Source organism: Triticum urartu, chromosome 5 (genome assembly GCF_003073215.2).
Source record: "Triticum urartu cultivar G1812 chromosome 5, Tu2.1, whole genome shotgun sequence".
In the NCBI taxonomy this organism is placed as follows: domain Eukaryota; kingdom Viridiplantae; phylum Streptophyta; class Magnoliopsida; order Poales; family Poaceae; genus Triticum; species Triticum urartu.
In genome coordinates, this window is record NC_053026.1 from 53,500,556 (window position 1) to 53,524,288 (window position 23,733).

A 23,733-nucleotide genomic window follows, 5' to 3' on the forward strand; every position below is an offset into this window, starting at 1 on the left:
CCTCTACGTTGTGTCAATACTTCCGTTGCCGGTCTACGAGGGTACGTAGACAACACTCTCCCCTCTCGTTGCTATGCATCACCATGATCTTGCGTGTGCGTAGGAATTTTTTTGAAATTACTACGTTCCCCAACAGAATGCATAGTTATAACAAGAACATATGGAGGGTGAGGTGTAAATATTACACTCCTACATAAGACCAACGCCTAGTTGCAACGATAAAAGGGGGCCATAAGCTTCATTGGGCCACTTTTAAAAGACCTGGCCATTAAAATGATATAAAAAAGACATTCATACCAGACGTAAAAGGGTAATAATAAACTAAACACGTGATCTAGTGAATGCAAGCAACTACATTGAAGGAGAAGAAATCATGAATGTTCTTACATTGTTTGTGGGACGATGATCCGGGCATTACATGTCGAGGGCTCCTGCTAAATTGTCCATTTTAGAAAAAAAACATTACGCCAATTCAAAATCTACATGATTTCACAAATTGTATGCCTGCCTCCTTTGCTCTAACTATAATGTCAACTCTCATTGTTGATCACTATCACCAAAAAGAAGGCTCGAAGAGCAGAAGGATGGCAAGGAAAATAGGTAGTATAATGCGTGAAGTAGAAAACACCGGAAAACCTACTACATGATGATACACTTGGTGCGGGGCAGCTATGATTTTTTTTAAATGGTTAAAGCAAATTAATAGGTGCGGGTTCTCATTTTCTAGGACACAATGAAATTATAAGCATGTTGATTATGGTTTTAGGGAGCAAATATGCAAATATCACATACTACTACTGCACCTTTCAAATAAAAGTCAACCTGTCAGGTTTATAGGGAAAGAAAACAAATGTGACATCCACAACAATGCCACGTAACCGGCTATACTTCTCTTATCGTATTTTCTCTTAGGGTGCTTTTAGGGTCAAATTCATGGTCATCGCCAAATATAAACACTACACCCAACATGAAGCGTCACTAGAGGTAAATACATGAAAATTGTTTTAGTCAAGTATATATGGTGTAGTTGTTACCATATCTCGTATAAAAAAGGTTAGGAGAGCCCATGGAAGTCGAGGCATGAATATAGGTTTCTACATAACATCGACACATAGTTGCAACGGGAGAACGAGAACACAAGTGTTGTGGGAGTAGTATAAATTACAGTAAGAAATTATCACATTGTTAAAATAACCCCGATATTATGTCATAATGCCAGGGTCTTGGTAGGAAAAGCAAACAAACGCGCGCTCTCCCACTTCAACTCCGCCACCTCCCCCACCCTCCTTGCTCCAGGTCCTGCTTCGACTTCGAACGAAACAGTAAAACAAACCGCAACGAATCGGCGGCGGGGGTGCGCCGAATGCCGGTGGTGCCCGCGCCGCCTCTCCCCTCCCCGCCGCGCCCCAGCCCCACCGAATCGAAGCGGAATAGAACAACTCCACCGCGCGCCCACTTGACAAATTTCCTATCCGATTCGAATCGGCGCGGAGCTCGTGCTCCTGCCCGCGCCCGCCCCCGCCGCGCGCGCAGGTCCAAACCCAACCCTAGCCCCCCACCACCCCCACCACCACCCTACCAGATCCGGAGATCCCGCGCGGCCACGGACGCGAATCGGCGCCCACAATGGCGGGCCTAGTGGCGCCACCCTGATCCCCCCGATCCGGCCCGCCGCTTGCTGCCCCCCGCGCCGCCGATGGACTCCGCCCGGAGCTGGCTGCAGAAGCTGCAGAAGGACAAGGCCAGGCCGGGCGCGTCGCCACTCGGCGCCGGGATGGCCGGGGACGACGAGGACGAGCCGGTGCTGTCCAGCGCCACCAAGCAGAAGGTGGAGGCCGCCAAGCAGTGCATCGAGAACCACTACAAGGCGCAGATGAGGTCGCTCCAGGAGCGCAAGGAGAGGTCAGTCGCTCGCTGCCTTCGCTCGGTGCTCTCCCTGCTCCCGCGGATCACGCGGTCTGGTCTGGTGGATCGCCTGCTCAAGCGGGCTAGGATTTCGGCGTGGAATTGGCAATGTGTGTGAGCTGGGCTTGATCCCTGGGTGTCCTGGTGGGGAGGTATCAGATCAGTAGGCAGTAGCCTCGAGCTGGCGTCCTGTTTGGGCACGGGTCATCAGTGTCTCTCTTTTAAGCTGGCTGCATCGTGGTGGAATTATGCTGACTTCACAATGAGTTGGGTTGGGATCTGGTGGGTGTCCTGGTGCAGAGGTATCAGATCAGTAGCCACAAACTGGCGCCCTGTTTAGTCGATTCGTTGCGCGCTCCGTTTGTTTGTCGTGATCTGTGTCCAAGGCTCTTCTAAGCTGGCTGCTGTCATGGTAGCATTGTGCAACCGACTTCGCAACTCGCAGACTAGCCGTTGCTGTTGACTATTGAATGCTGTACTGGTGTTGCCGTACTAGTGTTATGCGCCTGGCGCTTATGATGCAGATGTCTAATTTTGGATGTGCTGCATGGCATGTGACCGCCTCCGCCTAATTTTGGACGATAGTTGTGCTCTTGCAATTCTATGCCTGTGCATTTAGTTAAAATATGCTCCCTTGATGGTAGCATTACTTTGCCAGGATTCTGGTGGGAAAATGATTGAAAATTTGGGATAACTAAAGATAACGCCGCACTGCATGGCATTGCAGAAGTTGATATGCATGGCTGTAGTTCTGTGGAGTAAAGTGGTGCGTCACTTGGAGCAAAATAGGGTGGAAACTGGTAATGGTGAAGCACTTCCTTTTTTGGACCAAACTTTAATGTGCCGATTGACCTAATTGTTGCTTGTGCGCTCTACAACAGAGTTTACATAAGTGCTCTATAATAATGAGGTTACCATAAGTGATAAGCGCCGTAAATCGATGTCCATTTACTAAACTTAATTGGACCAGGAAACATTCAGAATAAATATTGCTGTATATATACCTGTGCCTGCGGATCACGTGGTCTGGTGGATCGCCTGCTGAAGAGGGCCAGGATTCTGGTGTTGAATTGGCAGTTTGTGTGAGTTGGGCTTGAACTGTGGGTGTTCTGGTGCGGAGGTATTAATTCGTAACCGCCCTCGATTTGGTTGAGTAGTTGCGCCCTCGATTTGTTTGTCGTGATCTGTGCCCTAGTCTCTTCCAAGCTGGCTGCGTCATAGTGGAATTGTGCTGCCGTGTCAGGTCTATGGCACCTGTAGTCTCTGTTTCTTCAGTTAACAAGATGAAGTTCAGCCAATGGACGGCTATGATGGATGATGGCGAGAAGGATTCAACGGCTCGCTCCCTCCCTTTTACCTAATGCGCTGTGTATTTTCCTATTGTCGTGTTGTAGCTTTATTCCGTTTTCATAGCTGTCTATAAGATACCAAGCACGTGGCTTTAATGAATCATTCCTGAATGTGAGATCTCTCTCAACAAACACATACAACATATATCATGTAGAGATGAATATTCCTCCAGGCATACAGTTTTCCTCTTGCGATCCATCTTGGAGCCCTAATTCCTAGTTCAACCCCTCTGATCCACAACTGGGTGTGACATGCTGACCTCACAACTTGCAGAGTAGTAGTTACTGTTGACTTTTGTGTGTGGTCCTGTCATCGCCGTACTAGTATGCACCTGGTGCTTAGGATGCAGATGTCTAATTTTGGCTGTTTTGAATGACATGTGACAGCTGCCTCCTAATTTTGGACGGGGAGGTGGATTCCTGCAATTCTATGGCTGTGCATTTAGTTAGTGTTAGTGTTACCAAACTTGATATATGTGAGTTTTTGATGTCAGCATAATATTGCCAGGATTGTGGAGGGAAAATTATTATAATTTTGGGATAAGACAAGATAAAGCTGCACTGCATAGCAACGCAGAAGTTGGTGTGCATATCTGTAGTGCTGTGCAGTAAAAATAGGGTTGAAGTAGGTAAGGTAGGTGTGTCATTTAGACCAAAATAGGATGGAAGCTGGTAAATGGTTTATCACCTTCTGTTTTGGACCAAAATCCGATATGCTGATTGACCTAATTGTTGTTGGTATGTTCTACAACAAAGTTTACACACGTGTTCTATAATAATTGCATGTATTAATTGAACAGGGAGCATTCAATATAAATTGTTGCTGTATATATGCCTTAAATTGTTCATTCCCACAATGCCTATACGAGCTATTGTACTTGATAAAAGCAATGCATTATGATGCTGTAAATTTTGAGAACTATGCTCGAAGTTGCTAAAGGAAGATGGCATGCAAGAAAATATCTCTAGCGTAAAGAGTACAGAGGCTGTTCACGGGGTCCTTATAGCCATAGTTTGTGCTTGTCTGCATTTATTCCCTTGTGACCTGCTGGTGAAACCGCTTTATGTTGGTTGTGTCTAAGCATGGTTTGCATGTCATTGAATGTCTGTTCTGGACTTCTTGTTTGGTGCCATTCATCACTGCATCTTAATATATAGTTATGTTGTAGGCGTTGGATGCTGGAGAAGAAGCTTGCTGATGCTGATGTATCTGAAGAGGAGCAAAACAATATCCTGAAGGATTTAGAAAAAAAGGAGACAGAATACATGCGCCTAAGGAGGCACAAAATGGGCGTTGATGATTTTGAATTGCTGACCATTATTGGGAGAGGTGCTTTTGGGGAGGTGATAAAGTCTCTTTTTCTTTTCTCGAGGGATCTTTATTCATCGTATTTTGCTACTGCTTACCTCTGCTTTATACTGATATATTCTGCAGGTGAGACTTTGTAGAGAAAAAGCTACATCCAATGTATATGCAATGAAAAAGCTCAAGAAGTCTGAAATGTTACGAAGAGGCCAGGTACTTCGTTTGCTTACTTGAGTATTAAATCAGGGTGTGTGGCAAAATGTTCTATTTTCTAATGTGTTCTTTCTAGGTTGAGCATGTGAGAGCTGAAAGGAACCTCCTTGCAGAAGTTGATAGTGCTTATATAGTTAAGCTCTACTGCTCATTCCAAGATGATGAGTTTCTATACCTCGTTATGGAGTACCTTCCTGGTGGTGACATGATGACTCTGCTCATGCGAAAGGATACACTTACAGAGGACGAGTCTTCATTTTATGTTGCAGAGACAATACTAGCAATTGAATCCATTCACAAGCATAACTATATTCATAGGTAATAGATTAACACCATTAAGTGTATAGTAATTGCAACATGCAGCTAACTCTTTGTTACATCTTTTCAGGGATATCAAGCCTGACAATTTATTGTTAGATCGAACTGGCCATCTGAAGCTTTCAGATTTCGGCCTATGCAAGCCTCTAGATAGTAGCAGCTTTCCAAATCTCACTGAACTTGACAATGCAGCGGGGAATATCACCAATACATCAGCAGATGGTGATAAGCTATTAAGTAGCACTGCTGTTCCCAGGCGAACACAGCAGGAACAACTATTGCATTGGCAGAAGAATCGCCGGATGTTGGTAAGTTATATACTTGCTTATAAAAGGAGAAACATTCCACTTATAACATTGTGGTGGTTACTGCAACTCAAACATTGACTAAGACTACTGTCTAGTAGACTAATAGATTGGTTCCTGCCATCTAGCGATGTGCTGCTTAATTCTTATGCATTCCCTAGTAGGGAGTTCTAGGTCCAACAATTTGCACACGTACATTTCTAGCGGAATAGTTGTAAGTCATAAAGAGGCAAGCATGGACAGAAGCATCCCATTCAATGTGGCCATAAGAAGTCAAGAACATCCAGGCGTTCTCAATGTGAAACATACTGCATGAGTGATGAGAAACCATTCTAAGATTTTAATGCATTTGTCATTTAACCTGCGGCATTACATGGTGAAAATTTATACAGCCTAACATGGAAATGAATTTCTCCAATATATGTTGTATTAGCATATGAAATCCATTTAAATGATAGGATGTTTAAATAAAGTTTCTAAGCAGATAACATAGCCGCCATTTGTTTGACACCCAATAGCAGCTGTGTCTTAGCTGTGTGTACTACCATTGCTCTGGCTCTGTAATATTTTACTCCCTCTGTAAAGAAACATAAGAGCTTTTAGATCACTAAAATAGTATTCTAAATGCTCTTATATTTCTTTACGGAGGGAGTACATGATATCACTGCCTTGGCTCTACATTCATTTATATATGCTGTTTACTGGAATTTCAGGCTTATTCAACTGTTGGTACACCTGATTACATTGCCCCGGAAGTCCTATTGAAGAAAGGATATGGAATGGAATGTGACTGGTTAGTTTTGTCCTTCTTATGCAATGCATGACTAAATTATGATGTTTTGTTTCTCACATTTACATTTTATAGGTGGTCACTTGGGGCCATTATGTATGAGATGCTTGTGGGTTACCCACCATTTTATTCTGAAGACCCAATGTCAACATGTAGGAAGGTAAATTTGAATGCTGTTTTTACATCAATTATGGTGCCATACGCTTTCATAAGAATTGTGCTTTTCTATGTGAATTCTTGTTACCATTGAGTGGGCCCAATCATGCAGATAGTAAATTGGAGAAGCCATCTTAAATTTCCTGAAGAGGCCAGACTTTCGCCAGAAGCTAAAGATCTAATTAATAAGCTATTATGTAATGTGGATCAGAGACTTGGGATGAAAGGAGCACATGAGATAAAGGTAAAAATTGTTCAAATTAATTGTTTTCACTTTAGTTTTGAATTTATAATCATTCATGATCCTTCCTACAGGCTCATCCATGGTTTAGAAGTGTTGAATGGGAAAAGCTATATCAAATGGAAGCAGCTTTCATACCTGAAGTTATTGATGAGTTGGACACACAAAACTTCGAGAATTTTGAGGAGGTGAGTTTCAAGCTACTTAGGCTAGTCTCTAGTTCTCAAGTAGTTAACCTGATATACGACAAGGTACCGAGATACCTATAAGCCATGTTTCCCATAAATAAGAATATCATAAAAAAGGCTATTAGCATGAGAAACTGAGATCTACTTATCTGGGCAATAAATACCATAAGTTGGAGCTTCTAGTTGTAAATTGCAACTTGCTACTGAACAGACCAACAGGTTATGCTGATGCTGGCCTGCTGTTGGTTGTGAAGGAGGCTTGTCAAGACAGAGTGGTGGCAGTCAGGAGGGAAGATGTGACAGTAGGTGAGAGTCGCCATTAGCTGGTCTTGATCAAGGATGTGTTGGGCTGAACAACAGCTGAATTTTGGGAGGAAGGGAGGAGGCGACAATGGTAGAAGAGAGCCGATGCTGTCCGGCTTTAGCCCAAAGTAGGACGTGCCATCCGGTGGGGGCAGCATAGAGCAGGGCAGATAGAGGATTTACTTTATAATTTATGGTGCGCATTTGGATTGTCTCGGTAGTTGACTTCAATTTGCTTGGAAACGGTATGGTATGCAGACTAGTGCGCAATCTCAAAATGCAAAAAGATAGTTTTTTACATGAAAACTTTTAATGGTGTAGATGCATGAATATTCTTTGATATCCTTTTTTTTAATTTTTTTTCTGGAGTGAACTGCCGGACCTATGAATCAACATCACTCCAACAAACAACAGAATTATAGTAATTACAATTGGTTTTCATGAACACATGAGCCATCTCATTAGCAGAACTATGGGCCTGTATTACTGCATTATTTGATACAAGGGAACTGAGCTTGTGGCATCTGACTGAACCTGTAGGTGTTAATCATACTGGGGTCTTTTCAGGAATAGGTCAAAAGAATCAGTTCTATGTATTTGCAGGGAAACATGCTATGCTTCCTGTTTAGCTTATATTATGAAAAATATACTGTGAGATGGCCGGAAATGGTACATTGGCTGGTGCAAATATTATCTTGGTTCTTGTCATCTGTTCTATTCAATGTGTACTGACGGTTTTGCATCTGGTGTTCTTCCAGGCTGCGCCTACCATGCAAACTTCATCAAAGGCAGGTCCTTGGAGAAAGGTACTTACTACAAAGATCAATTGAATACAATATCCTTTTGGTGTTCTGCGTTGTCAAAAGACCTCCAGAGCATTTTTAGTGCATGGTTTTCAGCGAAATGTTACTGCACTTAGAATTGAATTTTGATCCCTGATATTTTATTCTCTAGCATTCCTTTCCTTTCACTACATGATCTAGGTCCTGAGCCAATGTTCGTTTGTGCAGATGCTTTCCTCCAAGGACATGAATTTTGTCGGTTATACTTACAAGAACTTCGAAATAGTGAATGATCCTGAACTTCCAGGAATAGGTTGGATATATTTCCTTTCCTGCTCACTTGTTTCTCGTTGTGTTCTTCGCAAAAAGTGGCTTGGGCATATTTTTTTGCACAATGCATTATTCGTGATTTTCTTGTTTGGCTTTGCAGCTGAATTAAAGAAGAAGAACAACAAACCAAAACGACCAACCATCAAATCATTATTTGGTAATTTTTTCAGAGTCCTTGCTCTCTTAAGGTATTGGGTTCAAACAATGTCATAAACTCATAATATTAATGATTCATCCACTGACATCTGTACAGAGTGTGCTGAAAGTGACGATCAGCCTGAAGGCAGTCTTTTGGGCCCATTGCCGCCTCAGCTAGAGTTGCCTGAGAGCCCCTCGCCTCATTCCAGTATCTCCTCCGAAGATTCCCAAGCACAACACAGATAACAGGTGTGTGTTTTCTGCTACCCGTCTCCCATAAACGAAAGCAGAAAATCACCCACAGAATCTGGGTCCTTCGCATATGGACAGATGGCAGCCTGCTCAAGTGGCTGTTTTAAAGGGCAAATCTTAGAGTATCTATAAGACCGTGGATTTTGCTCTCGTGCAGCTGTTTGAAGTCAAGTCATTGTGTATGTTGGAGCTCCAGGTCATCCTGTACATTGTTACCTCATTTGTTTCCTGACGAATCCATAGTCCTGAGCAGGTTTGGTTGACATACAGAGAGCCAGGCTATCTGCTGTAAATTCATGGATGGATCCTGTGCAGGGACGAGGTTCGTTGCATTCGTTGGAACATGTCATGGTATGCTGCCTGGTTTTTTTTGGCGCAGAAATCTGCATTTCCGCGTTCCTGTCGTAAGATTTGCGACAACGTAAAGAAGTTCATCGAGGAACGAGCAACTTGTACCATCAAGGATACCCTGTAAAAGAATGTTCACTTTGCCATCTATATAGCTATAAACTGTTCTTCAGTCCATATCTGCAGTAACATTTTCATGTCGATGTATACTGTTAATGCATGGTTATGATGTCCTCGAGCAAGTGGCTTCTTGTACCTGAAACTAAATCCGATTGCTTGTGATCATCGTCTGCGCTCTCTTTGGTTATCTTAGCAACCATGCTTGGCCCTTAATTAATCACCACTAAACACAAGATGTACTAATTAACCAACAACTTAATCCACCCAGCAGCGCATCAATGGATGACGGCCCCAGTCAGGTCAAGCCCTACCTACATCTGCACTCCCATTAATAACTAGGCCAACCCCCATGCAAGTGCGGTGAGAGCACTGATGGGCTACCTCACTTGCCTCCCGCGACGTGCCACCCTCCCCCTCTAACCCCTCCCCACCAACACGACCCAACACGTACTTACGTACCACATCTGCACCTAATTAACCTCGCTCTCGGCCTGCGGATCAGATCATCCACCTCCCAGTCTGGTTTCCGCGCGCGCGTGCGTGCGTGCGTGCGTGCATGGACAGGCTGAGGAGCGTGGTGCTGCGCAGGTGCAAGAGCCTGTCGCGGGCGGGGAGCAGGCGGGCGTCCTCCTCCAGCTCCTACAGCAACCTCCGCTCCATGTCGGCCAGGGACGACGCCGCCGGCGAGGACAGCGAGGCGGCGGCTGCAGAGGGGGCGTCGGCGGTGGTGTTCGTGGGCAGCTCGCGCCGGCGGTACGTCATCAGCGCCAGGCACCTCCGCCACCCGCTGATCGCCGCGCTCATTGACGACGCCGGCGGCGGCGGGGTCGGGGATGGTAGCAAGGAGCCGGTGGCCGTGAGGTGCGAGGTCGTGCTGTTCGACCACCTGCTGTGGATGCTCGACAACGCCGTCGACCTCCGCGCCGGCGCCGGCGGCGAGGACGACGCCGTCAGGGAGCTGGCCCAGCTCTACGCCACGTGATAGCAACTTGCAGGTGATCAACTTGCAGGGAGCTGGCCCAGCTCTACGTCGGTTCATATATAGTACTCCGTATATGATCAACGATGCTGCATGAACCATATGCGTGTTGGTGTTGGTCCTCTCTGAATTTGATTGATTCTTTTTGTGTGTTCTTGCGCGAGATCTAAGATTCTCGGGCGCCAAGTAGAAGATACTCCCTCCATTCGGAATTACTTGTCTCGGAAATGGATATATCTAGAACTAAAATACGTCTAGATACATCCATTTTTGCAACAAGTAATTCTGAACGGAGGGAGTATATACCTTGGGTTCGTTCGTAACTTCGTATAGGCAGAGCTGCTTCATAGCTAATGGTTTTGCATTTGTTCTAGCTAATGGTTTTGTATTTGTTCTAGCCAATCACCATAAAACTTGTATTGTTGAGATGTGTATTTTTGCATTTAATTTGTGTCGTGGCGATCTAAAGCGTGTGTAAACTGTAAAGAGGTCGTGCTGCCTAAAGTAAATTATGTATACTTTCATTCCATTTCATCTCTGGTGACCTCTGATCAGTTTATTTATGTACAGAGAAAAAATGTGTATATTCTTTTCTGTAAAGAAATGTGGCCTCTTAGGTTAATTTCAGTAAAAAAGGAAACTACCCTGCAAAACAAAAAATCAGTAAAAAAGAAGACACGGAGGATCCTTCCACCAAGTCCAATTCAGCGGCGATCGAACAATAATCTCCGCCGTAGAGCTCAAAGACAATGTATTGTGTGCATACTATAATAAGCTTGCTTTGTAGTTCGTGGATGCATATAGATTGTGTTTTCATCTATATGAGTATATGATGCCGTTCGCCCATATAACTCGTGTTGAAGTCTTATGGCGTCGTTAAATATGAAAACTTACTTTTAGTTGAATGAAACGAACTATGTAGAATGACTTCCCTTGGATTTTTTGAAAGGTTGAGATAAAAGGCATATTTTTATTTATAAATCATTGATGAATCTATGTATGTCATGATATAAATGCAATCCGCTTGTGGGGCGCCGCATGCGACATTGGCTTGGCCAACATCTTGCCGGAGTAGTATCCATGCGGCATTAATACTCTCTCTGATGTAACCCCTCCCCCGTCCTCCCTAGCCCATAGCTTAGGGCATCTTCAACACTGACCCTTAAGCGGACACCAAATCCGTCCGCGAACACTGATGTGAGAGGTGGCCATCCAACCCTTCTCACATACATTTGAAACCGGATTACAACAAACCGACCAATTTTCATCAAACATGGTAGAATTCAGCGAAGTTCAGATATAATTTAGCTAAACCAAGCACACAACACTCAAAGTAACTATAGAAAATAGCACAATTCATCCACAAATAGCATGCAAATATATCTAGTACATTAATTCATCCATAAATAGCATGTAAATAGCACAATCCATCCATAATAGTTTTTCAAAATCATCGATTCAAAATTCAACAATACTAGAGTTAGAACCGACACATGCTGTCCCACACATACTGCCCCTTGAGCTTCATCCAATAATGTATGCGCGCGAATGGCCTGCCCCCGGTCCTGTAGTACATCATGGCAGCGATGCATGCTATATAACGTGTAGAGAAACATTTAGTGACTAAATGAATAACATGTATAGCAACAAGAAGCAAAACCTACGATCTCCATGGTTGATGCGCACAATGGACACATTGCCTCCACTCATCCAACCACGCCGCAAAACTTCATGACAAAATTGCAGATGGTGTACCACCGATGTGTTAGCGACTTCACATGGCTTTCATGGATGACGTGCATATCGTAGGGTGCGAAGTACTTCCGCTCATGAAACGAAGTGTGCAAACTTTGCCAAAAAAAAGTCAGGCCCTCGTTCATCCCTATAAAGTCTGCAAATACGTCCAACCATGCATCACAAACAACTCACCCTCGATCATCGAGTACCCCATCATCATGTTACTCTAGGAAACAACAAGAAGTTCAAAAAAAAGATCAATGGCATTTGACCGAACACCTGTCGGGCGTGGTCCGCCATGGACGGCATCAGCATTGGTGCGGGGGGTACCTAGCTGCAGAGGGAGTCCTGAGTGGACTATGACATAGTCCAAGGTAGGCAGGCGCGTGAGTGGGGTCTCCGGATGTCCGAGGATGGCTGGGCGGCGATCCGAGAGGTACATCGACGACGCCAGATGAGGAGTTGGTGGACGAAAGGAAGTGGGAGTAGGGGCGAAGTGGAAGAAAAGGGGAGCGGGAGGAAGATTTGAGTGTGTCGAGGGCGTCGTAGTCCTAGGTGGCTGGTGTCCGGACTCCCGCAAAGCCCTCTAACTTGCTTCCAATTGGGGAATTTGATTTTTTTGCCACCACTTACTTTGGACTTTGATATTTTGCCACTACTTTGTAATTTGATAAGTTTTTACACGCGGATAATGGGCGAATATCAGCTCAAGGAGGTAATCCGAGCGAACGTTTGTTCCCCAATGGGAAGGAATGAACAACGTTTTCATTCACTAAAAGAAGAAACAACTCTCATAGAGATGGCGATGCTGGAAGCGGTGTTGGCTGGAGCTACGATGACTCGATAAGGCTGTCACCGTCGGTGACAGAACCTAAAACCGAGGTTTTTTTGAGATAAAACCAAGGGGGTAGGGGGTGGGAGAGTTGAGGGGGTAGAAGGCAAGAGCGACTCTAGCAGCTCACATGGCCACTCTCTTTTCTGCCCACGAGCTAGCGAGCTGATCTTGACCGTACCCACAAGCACGATCAAACGGCTCCGGAATGGACCGATCTAAAATCGCGCCGGTAGTCCGGCGCCTAGCCAGTAGCGCCCCCGAGAAAAGGCAAAAGAAAATAAAAAAAATGGAGGAAAAGAAAAGGGAAAAGAGTGGACGTGTGCCTTCGTCCAGCCGCGCACATCCCCGTAGCCTTCGCCGGCCCGACCCACCCCGCCATTACTGCAACCCAACCATGTGATGCTGCGGAGGAGGCGCCATTAAGCCACCACCACGCCCTCTCTTCTCTGCGACGATGCGCGCGAACACGCTGAGAGCAGCAATGGCGACGGCGAGGATGGCGGTGTCGTCGCTGTCGTCGCCGGCAAGGGCGCTCTCGTCCGCGGCCGCGGCCCCTCCCGCCTCCGGCGTGTCCATGGTGCAGGGCGCGTCGCGCGGCATCGGGCTCGAGTTCGTGAGTGCCTCCCAATCCTAGCTCGCTCCTTCTCCTTCTTCCTCTGTCCTATCCCCATTCCGTTTGCGCATCAGCCCTCGCGCTCCTCCGTATTTCCGATTCGCTCACCGCGTACCCGCATTGCCCGCGTGCGGCAGGTGAGGCAGCTGCTGCGGCGGAGCGACCAGGGCCGCGTCGTCGCGACGTGCCGCGCCCCCGACTCCGCCGCCGAGCTCCAGGAGCTGAGGCGGGAGCACGCGGGGCGCCTCACCGTGCTGCCCCTGGACGTCACCGACGAGAGCACCATAGAGGTAACGGGGTAACCTCTCCTGCTTTTCCCCTCCTCACAGATTCCCAAGGTGATACAGTGATAGCACGAGTGGATCGAACCTTTCCATGGCAGGCCGCCGCAGCCGCAGTTGGGGAGACCCACGGATCTCTCGACCTACTGATCAATGCCGCCGGCATACTTTCGATCCCAAATGTGATACAGCCAGGTCCGTTCCTCACATTGGAGCAATTGCTTTCCAGCTTGCATTAGGTGGGTTATGGGATTATAATGACTTATCTGAAACCAGGTTGCTCTGACCTCATGTTGCAGAGACCTCGTTGAGCAAAGTTCAGAAGTCATCCCTGCTACTGGCATATGAAGTCAATGCCGTCGGTCCTATTCTAGTCATCAAGGTAGCGGTTACCGCCTTTCTTTCTGCTCCGAATTGCGTCTGCATTCTGCTTATCACCGCGCTGTGCTTACCCCAGTGTCTGAACTGAGCTTTGTTCTTGTCAGCATATGCGTCCGTTCCTGAAGATTGGTGCGAGCTTGGAAACAGGGAAAGGTTTCTCGTTGGTTGCAAATATGAGCGCTAGGGTTGGCTCGATAGGAGACAATGCTCTGGGAGGCTGGCATTCGTACAGAGCTTCTAAAACAGCACTGAATCAATGTATGTTAACAGCAAGATGCATGCTCCATTCAGATTTCACTAGCTTGTTATTGAGTAGTTCATACCATTCTTGTTAATTTGTCATCAGGATAGTTTTCCCTCATGCAGCGTTTTGTCAATTTGATCCACAGCAAACTAATCATACCACAATTATGTATGTACCTTTCTTTGTCTTAGATTTCTGAAATACGTGCATTGGTCATGTCTTTGCAGTGACAAAGACTGCATCAGTCGAGTTGGGCAAGAAGGACAACATCGCCTGCATTTTGCTGCATCCCGGAACAGTCGACACCGATCTCTCACGGCCGTTCCAGAGAAACGTGGCCAAAGATAAGCTCTTCACGAGGGAGTTCTCTGTACAGAAGCTCCTGTCTATCATCGACAATGCCAAGAAGACTGACAATGGGAAGTTCTTCGCTTGGGATGGCCAAGAAATTCCTTGGTGACCACTGTTTTCCAGTCAGTGATCATTTCTACCCCAATTTTCTTCTTCAGAACCACCTGTGTGTCTTTTTAGCCTTAAATTCAAATGCCTGAACCCAGCTCTAGTAAGACCATTGATATGAAAAGCATGTGAAGTATATTTCCCTTTCCTCTTCATTTTTAACTACTTGAAAATTATGCATATATGATGTTTAGCGCTGAGTACAACTTTACAAGTCAAGCTTGTTTCCTTGTATATGTATAAGCACTGGTGCCTACAGTCTACTAAATATACACACACTTGCAGTGGGATCTTTCTTGTCTCCCAGTACATGTCAATTGCACAAAGCAAATTCTGGTGAGAAGTAACCTCTTCATAGCTGTGTATCTCTTTATCCTGTTAAGTCATACACAACTTGTAGTTAGATCCCAGCTTAATCTCTGTACCAGCATCAACGTTCAAATCGTCCCAATTCGTGCTATCCCTGTGAGTGAAGAGTAAGGCTGCGAGTTCGTTTGGCACTTGGCCGATTTAGTATGAATCCTGATGGGCATGGGGATAATTTGTACAAATCATCGTCGGTTTGATCGAATCTGAATATTATAAAGGCTGGCTGTCTTGTGGGAAAGAACCATCAAACTGTAATGGATTTCGGCAAATCCATGTTTTTTCAGTGTCCTGTGGCAAAAGCAAAGTTTTAATGGTGTCTAGGGGCCAATTCTGCCAATTTGTTATGGCATGAGATCCTTGTGTTTTGCCTTTCTTAGGAACATGGTAAAGCGGCAACTCATAAATATTTTGCATCCCAAGTAGCTATGTCGCTCCATGATCAAGGAGGAAAAAGGGCGTAGCATTATAGTTTGGGCTAATCTAATATTTTAAAACACCAGAGACAAACATATAAGGCTATAGATTATGACATTACACAATAGCAAGAGCAAGCACCAAACTTGTGACAGAAACCACCTTCATGCCATGTTCTTCACATAACTGTCAAATGTACATGTTGTATCAATCAGAAAAATACCACACATCACCACAATACCTTGCAGATCCTATTAGAACACCTTATGTGCCGCAAATATTCCTGACAAAAGAACATTAATATGATTAATCAGTTGTACATATAACATTAAAGTACACCGATGGTTGTTATCGAATGTCTGTGCATGCACCTGCAAAGAGGTTGTAAATGGCCTTATGGACAACCTCTGTCTGGATCCACAGAAAAATAATACTATGTCAGTAACCTTCTATATGCCTTAGTATTTGCGTGCATTAGTTTTGGGCTAGCAAGTTAAAGCTTTCTTTTTCTGTTACCAAGCTGGTTCTTAGGTATAGAGTATAAACAGATATAGTTTCCAATTATTATCAAGGTTCTGATACTTGAGATATTACGAACTCAAAAGGCACTCTGGAGAATTTCTCATTCGATCGAACAACTAGATACAAATGATCTAATAAATCCTTTTATATAGTTCAATTGAAATGGCTCTTTGCATTCATCCATTTGAGAACCATGGTACCGTAAGAAAGGTGATGAAAAATACTTACTAAATAAGAAGAATATGTATGGGTATTACGGATCTTGATCGGCTGCCAATCTTGATACATGGGAGCTGCACATTAAAGAAGAGTAGAAATGGTTAATAAGAGTAGGAAAAGATGACCAAAGATAGCGCTGCACAATATTTAAAAGCTGAAGCTTTGCACTAATACTTAACCTCAGGATTTTCTATGTTGTGACCAATCAAAATTGTTCTACAAAGCCTGTTAGTGCTATTGTGTGTCAACTCCATCACTGTAATACCTCTAGTACTACCTTTTGATACAAAAGGGTATGCCCCATTAACTTAACTGTGTGCTTCCCCTGTTCTTTTCTATAAAAGGAACTATGGACAGGAAGATGGGCAGATTGTCTAGGTACCTATGTTTGCCACAGAGAAATGAGCATCTTCTGCACATTACTTCAAAAGAACAAACAAAAGCTATGAAAAGATAAATATAGAAAATTATTAGTGTACCTTTGCAGTCGTTGTAACCATCACCAATGTACTTCACACCTTGCAAAACTGGACATTCACAAACTGTTCCAGTGGAGGTGTCCTACATGTGCACAAAACAGCATACATGAAGCTAAACAGAACAAATATTTAGCACATGAAGTAACGTAATCTGGAGAAAATAGAACAGTAGAACATGTACCTTGCACGCAGTCACGTTAGCAGCCATATCTTGCCAACAACCGCCATTGTTGTCCAAGCATTGATTGGTTTGTATGTCTTCTTCTTGATCGTTAGACAATTTACAATAAGCTTACATCAGTAGTTATAAGAGGCGTCGTATAGAATTTTGGGTTATATGGTGTAGGTTAGAAATATATTACCTACTATTCTACATTTATAAGCTTGTTGCCGTCTATACCATTGTACATATATTTGTGTAGTGTCTACAACATTATACTAGTCCATTGTAGGTTGCTATCGTACACAATGCATTGTAGGCGTTTCTTCACAACCCTGGTCTCTACTACTCCCTCTGTTCTCCAATATAAGACCTTTTAGATTTTTCTTGATTCATATGTATCTAGGCACATTTTACTATATGTTCACTCATTTTAGTATATATGTATGTAGTCAATAATTTGAAATAGCTAAAAGGTCTTATATTAGGGAACGGAGGAAATACTATTCATGCTGTAATGCATGGAGTTAGTAGGGTACGATTTGGGAACTTGGCAGAAAAGAGACATATGTGTGTGATGACCATCCTAGCCCCATGGGCTGCTGGTCCATAACACTACTGCTTACATACTACCCCTTTTAGTTAATGTTTTATATTTCTCCATTATTCATGGTAAATATAGACAACTACAGAAAATCATGGGAACCAACAAATCAAACCTTCATTTGAGCAAACAGATGGTTTATTATTTTCTTGGAAGCTGGCGCAGAGAGCTCTAAGAACTGCTCCTTTTTCAAGTTTCCCTGGGAAATAAAGATTCAGTAAGCAGTTAAGGCTCATCAGTCACCACACCTCATGTAGCTATTCCATTTTTTTAAATTGGAGGGACAAACACTGACCTCTGTATTGTCTATTGTTGATTACAAGTGTTGGTAACATAGTAATATCACTATGAGAACCCTTGCCAATCTGTGCAAAATAGAAGATGCTTCTGCATTTCAGAGGACTAACTTGGTAAAGGCAAAAACTAAGATAGTGCTCAACTAGTAACCTGTGTGTCTTGTTCAGCTTTTAGCGCAGGATTTTCCTCGTCCGCGGAAGGATCACCAACACACATGTCAACCTCTTTTTGATTAAGGCCTGCAAAATACATACACATTCACCACTATTATTATAACTGCACTTCAGTTTCAAACATAGAGCAGCTGGTGCAACATTAGCATACCAAGTGATTCGATTACTCTGTCAGCACATCTTTTACTGTAGTTCATTTCCTTCATTGAGCACCTAATAGCAAAATGAGTCACATAGTCCCACCATAACCAAGGCTTCCCAGTCCTCTTTGCAACTTTGAACACACAAAGTTGATGTAATTTCTGAACCACTACATCGCACCCATCATACCTATGTTGTTCCGGGTCTGGTGCACAATATCTCCCATAGTTGATACATTGGGACCTGCACATTTTGCTATTTTGGTAACTCTCTGGGCAATGCCAAGTAATGTAATGAGGAGTGAACTGCGTGTAGCCCTTCTTCTCAAGTGTCTGGGCTACACCTTTAAATCTCTTTAGGAAATCAACCTGGCTATCGCATTTTGGACCACATTCATCATTACTGTTTGTCCAGAATTCATACTCAGCACGCTCATCAGGGTACAATCGGGACTCCCCCCAGTTGAAGTTTACATTAACCAAATCGCCATTATCAATTGCTTTCTTGAGACTGTTCCCAAGGCTTCTGGTTATAAGTGCTGAAGGAATGGTGACATCCTGTAAATCATTTGTTGCCTGGCTGCTTTCTGATTTGTCGACTGTAAATAATGGTTGAGTTATTTGATCAACAAGAAGAACTGCTGCTGCTCCTGCTTTCTGCCCATTCCTCACCTTGGTTGTGAAGTAACATTCTATTTAAAGCAATCCAACCATATTGTATTACTCCATCGGGTCGTAAGTACATGTGGTATTATAAATAGATGTAGGAGTACTTTAAAAAGTATGCATATAGTTTTAAATACTTCAGTTTACATAGTTTAATCTAAAAATGTACATTAATAAAAGTATAAGTTTACTCAAATGAAATGCTACAATGCACTGAGACATTCTAGTTAGGATTATAGTTGCAATGTCCAAAACTATTACCTTTTTTTAATGCGAAACTATCACTACCTGGTAACCATACACACTAATTATGCCCACGGTTTACGGATAACATCGCAACTATGATGACATAACCTAGCAACTAGTGACGGCGAATAAATTCGTTGAAACATGACAACATGAGATCTTATTTGAAGCCCATGCCGAGTCGAACTCACCGGTGAAGACTAATCAGATTAACAGTTTGTGAGATAAATCATTTTGTAAATTCAGATTTAGCAATTATTGCAATGAAGTCAGCATGTGGCTGTAGATTTGTGCATGTATGCGCATGCTCTCTCTAGAGTAGCACACGTGTGCTAGGTAGATTTTTCCACTTAGTTAATAGAGGTGTATGTAGATTGTGCATCGAGTCAACAAAAAATCAAGATAACATCAGCCCTCCTTCATCTTTTTCTTTGTTATATCTTTATCTTTTTCTTTGAGACTAAATTTGTCTAAGGTTGCCGCACTCAAGGTTAAGCAAGTTTGACCAATTTATGTGAGTGTTTGATTCAAGCCACACCTTAGACAAGCCACACTACCAGAGTCCCACATCACATACACTTAAAAAGTGTGACAAGGTTCCCTTAGGCTTGCCAACTTATGACTCTCATTTTAAAAAACTGCAAGTTTGACAACATTATATGGCAAAGCGTGGCATTGTTAGGCCTAGAACCAAACATCCCCTAGTTTTCGTTCGCAAAAAAGAAAACATATTTTAATATACATTTTCACTCCTAAATTAGGAACAATCAAACATGGTGCAGATTTCTAGTGGTGAATCGTCTTTCAGAACCTTTGAACTGTCGATGACACAAGACGCTTCATTTTAAAGAAAATGTAAAGCAATTAGTAGGTGTTCGAAGTGTGTCTATTTACTCAAATCCTTATTGGACAAGCATTCTGTTTACATATGCATGATTTCACGTGAGTGCTGAATTATATTTCATATAAGTATGGATATATTCCTACAATTTTCTGGATACCATACATCATTATATAGCAAGAAAATGCCAGTGCTAGGTTTTAGAATTTTACTCTCTCCGTTCCTAAATAATTGTCTTTTTAGAGATTTCAAATGGGCTACCACATACGGATGTATATAGACATAGTTTAAAGTGTAGATTCACTCATTTTACTCCGTATGTAGTCACTTGTTGAAATTTCTAGAAAGACAAATATTTAGGAACGGAGGGAGTAGATTAATAATTATCATCGCTTGTGTCACTTACCTATGGGGGACAAATAGTATCACCTTGTCTGAGTTTAGGGCATCTCCAACGGCAATGCGCAAATTTTCTCCTGCGTCCATCCGTGGATATGGATGCGGAAGACTGTCATCCAACCGTAGCCGCATATATTTCAAACTCTTTTTTAACAAACCAGATGAAATTATTAGGTTCCTTGGCTTCCACGCGGGTTATTGGAGGCGTTTGAATGCGGCGAGGAGGCATGTTCAGTCGGGCGTGCAGTGCGCGGCGCCCACGGCCGGCGCGCCGCTTCAATGGTGGAGGCAGTGAGAGGTTGTGTCCGCCCTGAGCCGTCTTCAATGTGGAGTGACATGAATGCGGGCAGCTGGCGCCGGAAGGGAAGCGCGGGGTAGGGAGTAGGGGTTTTGGGAGGGCAAGGGCGGTCAGAAGCGGGCATGGCAGTAGTCCGGACTCCCGCAAAACCCCCGATGTTTATCTTTGTGGGAGAAAGTACGTACGGACCGCACCGCAGACCGATACAGGACAACGTCGGATGGCTTCCGCGGTCTGGACATATGCGGAAGGTTTCAGTCGATATTGGAGATACCCTTAATCAAGAAAAATAGTATCACATCGTTTGGGTTTATAATTTGGATACACATTTGTAGGCATTTATACCAATAAACCATGTTTCGCTGGTCAGATTGAAGACCTAAAAAACCCATTGCCTGACTAATAAAGGGGTGTTTGTTTCCAGGGATTTTTTTGTGTAGGGACTAGGAAAAGTCCCTTTTAAAGACTTTTTTACCAAACGGGAGGGACTTTTTAGGGACTAAACTAGGCATTTGAGACTAAATGAAGAAGATTCTTAAGGTGAGTCTTTTTTAGGACTTTTCCAACAATGCCCCTCTATGCATTTATTGGCCCGCCACCCCATGATGTTGTTTGATTGTTATTTCTCTATATATTAGGGGCAACATGGTCATTTAATAACCTTTAGGAAGGGACTAGAGACTTTTTAGTCTCTTGAAACAAACAGAGGGGTACTTTTTAGGGACTAGAAATTTTTTAGTTGGAACTAGAAAAAGTCATAGGACTTATAACCAAACAGGGCCTAAATCCGGATAAAGGCAGTACTGTGAAATTAAGGATATCAGCGGCAGAGAATATGAAATTTATCATCAGATGTAGGAGTATCTATCAAAAAGGAGGACAAATTCATGTGTTATGTACCTCCCCTGTCGACGAGCAAGATAACAGGAAGCGCGCCGGCTGGGCGAGAACGGAGAGAGATGCCAAAGTCATCGAAGCTCGTGCAGGCCATCGTGTTGCGCCTTGGGTAGACGACCACGCCGGTCATGGAGCCACCGTGCTGCGGGAAACCGAAGTCGGTGCTGGCACAGCCGTATGTGCCCTCGAGCTCCGGCGGTGACATCACCCTCAGCCGGCTGTTCCTCCGGGACACTTCGGACTGCCCATGGCAGCAGCCCAAGATCGCTGCCCAAATGATCAGTAGCCTCAGCATGTCGGCTGTGTCGATTGGATTACGGAGCTAGTGATGCTAGCTGCATGCTCTTGTAACTATGTTCATGTGATGGATGGAGAAGAGGACGAGAGACACGGCGGGGAAAACAGAGCAAGTGAGCGGCCGGCCGGCAGCGAAATGTCGGGGATGACAGCGACGGACGTCTTTGGGAATTTCCGGGCGTTTCTTGTGTTCACTAGCATACGAATTTGGAAAAATAAAAGAGTTTGTGCGATAATTAAATTATACAAGTCGTGAATGACCAAGTACAATCCTAGAATGCTCCCTAGAGCCAGCTGAGAGGGACGTTTTGACTCTGGGTGCATATGCCCCGTAATGACAGTCAATTCAAAATAAATAACCCCCTCAGTTTCTAAATATATATTTTTTAAATTTTTTTAATATGAACTACATACGGAGCAAGTTCATATTGAAATCTTAAAAAAGACTTATATTTAATTAAAAATAAACTTATATTCAGGAACAGCGAAAGTAGCAAATAAAATTTAAAAATTCTGATTTTTTTTGTTAAAGTTCTTGTTAGTGTAACAAGTGTGCTTGCTAATTTTCATGTGAAACGGGATGACGGTGCTTCCTCGATGAAAAAACAAAAATATAACATTTGAAGCTAACATTTGTCATTTGATTTTTTTTGCACTGATCAAAATACTTAAATTTTCCTTGTAAAAATTTATAGGTAGCGTTCTGGTGTGACGATGAGCACATATATTTTTTAGAAAAATTTTGTTGACATTTCCAGAAAACTTTTTTGATGGGCAGGAGCATAAGCTCCTAATAGCTGAATTGAATTTCCGCCTAGAGCTTACTCTAACTAGTTTGTAAACACTTCTGCAACTGAAGGTCATAAACCCTTGTACCTCCTAAATGTTAAATATGTTGGTAGGTATCTTGAGTTTGTGTCATCGTAGGATCGATTTTTCGGATTTACTGAGTTTTGATCCATGTGTCTTGGTGCCTTTGTTGGTTTGGATTTTTGTGGAGTTGGAATATTTCCTCGGTGATATGGCAAAGATCTGGTGGCTCACATTTTGCATTTCAAGGGAATCCCCAAGTTCGTTCATGGTTCATGATTTTCCATCTTTTTAGATGGGCAATTCTAGGGGCTCTATGAGACCTCTTATGCAGAGGTACGAGTGGTGTCATGACCAGTCTAGTCTTTTTATTTCATGGTAGTACGTGTCTTATTTATACCATAAGAATTATAATACAAGCCATATACACACTGACCTCATAAAACTAAACAAATAGCAGAATGCTGGTCTTTGCACATAGAAACATCAGTCAAGAAGTAAAATTATAAACAAGAACAAAAAACCTTTGAGCTTGACACCAATGTCCGTCACCTGTCTCTGACACCACCACAACTACCATCAAAGGAAAAAAATGATGTGTCTCCTCCACACCTGAGCTCGACGCGGCTACATCCTGATATGTAGGTTTGTGGACCTTCAAGGTGGCTCGCCAAAGGTGAAATCATTACCGTGAACAAATCAGACCGGGGCAACACCCCGGACACGCCATCAAACTCCAGATCTGCCACCCCCACATAACTAAGACGCCGGAGGAGGAAACCATATCTGTCATCCACGTACCACAAACCCAACACACGATCCACCATCTTCCAGATGCCACTGATGCAGGCCACAATCTGCATCCGCTCCTAGACTACCTCCCAAAACGCCATCGCAATGGCGGAGCCCGAGGACATATGTCCACCATGAGGATGCCGCCGCCACACCATCCTTGTTTGAACAGACTGGATTTCAAATCCATCCCCAACTATATGACCAATTGTCTCGTTGGAGTAAAATCTGAAGAAACTTTATTCAGCGCCGCCATCATCGCCGACGAAGCCAAGGCGATGAACTGCCTAAAAAATTAAACTACGTTGGGCTAAAAATATCCACACGTGTGGATCCGGCGACCCTCCTTACCACAAGATGGACGGGGACGTCAGCGGAGGGAGCCGCCGAAGGGCGGTGCTGGAAGGCTAGCTCTCATGGCGGTGCTAGGGTTCCAGTCATATGAGACAAGAGGATAATAACACCGATCCAGTCTAATTGAAGTGTCCTTGTCGAAGTCATGGTAGAATTTCATCTTCCACTAATTATTACTCCCTC

The 23,733-nt window shown here is 43.7% G+C and overlaps 2 protein-coding genes and 1 pseudogene across 3 annotated transcripts; 2 read left to right on the forward strand and 1 right to left on the reverse strand.

Moving 5' to 3' along the window:
* Window positions 1–1,267: 1,267 nt before the first annotated feature.
* On the forward strand, window positions 1,268–10,557 carry LOC125507856 (annotated as a pseudogene).
* Window positions 10,558–12,912: 2,355 nt separating this feature from the next.
* On the forward strand, window positions 12,913–14,711 carry LOC125507859 (C-factor). Its single transcript, XM_048672380.1, has 6 exons — window positions 12,913–13,208; window positions 13,346–13,498; window positions 13,591–13,684; window positions 13,789–13,871; window positions 13,975–14,128; window positions 14,342–14,711. Exons 1-6 carry the CDS (start codon window positions 13,050–13,052, stop codon window positions 14,572–14,574), a joined length of 876 nt encoding a protein of 291 aa, XP_048528337.1. The 5' UTR covers window positions 12,913–13,049; the 3' UTR covers window positions 14,575–14,711.
* A 266-nt stretch (window positions 14,712–14,977) lies between these two features.
* LOC125507857 (vacuolar-sorting receptor 1-like) lies at window positions 14,978–21,731 on the reverse strand. 2 transcript variants are annotated; one of them, XM_048672379.1, is made up of 10 exons: window positions 21,301–21,731; window positions 17,962–18,642; window positions 17,788–17,876; window positions 17,636–17,705; window positions 17,456–17,539; window positions 16,758–16,837; window positions 16,577–16,658; window positions 16,107–16,171; window positions 15,728–15,767; window positions 14,978–15,639 (listed from the first exon to the last, which is right to left on the reverse strand). In XM_048672379.1, exons 1-10 carry the CDS (start codon window positions 21,590–21,592, stop codon window positions 15,611–15,613), a joined length of 1,512 nt encoding a protein of 503 aa, XP_048528336.1. In that variant the 5' UTR covers window positions 21,593–21,731; the 3' UTR covers window positions 14,978–15,610. The 2 variants fall into 2 exon arrangements, with proteins under 2 accessions (XP_048528336.1, XP_048528335.1); XM_048672378.1 differs by lacking the exons at window positions 14,978–15,639; window positions 15,728–15,767 and having other exon boundaries at window positions 15,785–16,171.
* Between the last annotated feature and the right edge of the window lie 2,002 nt (window positions 21,732–23,733).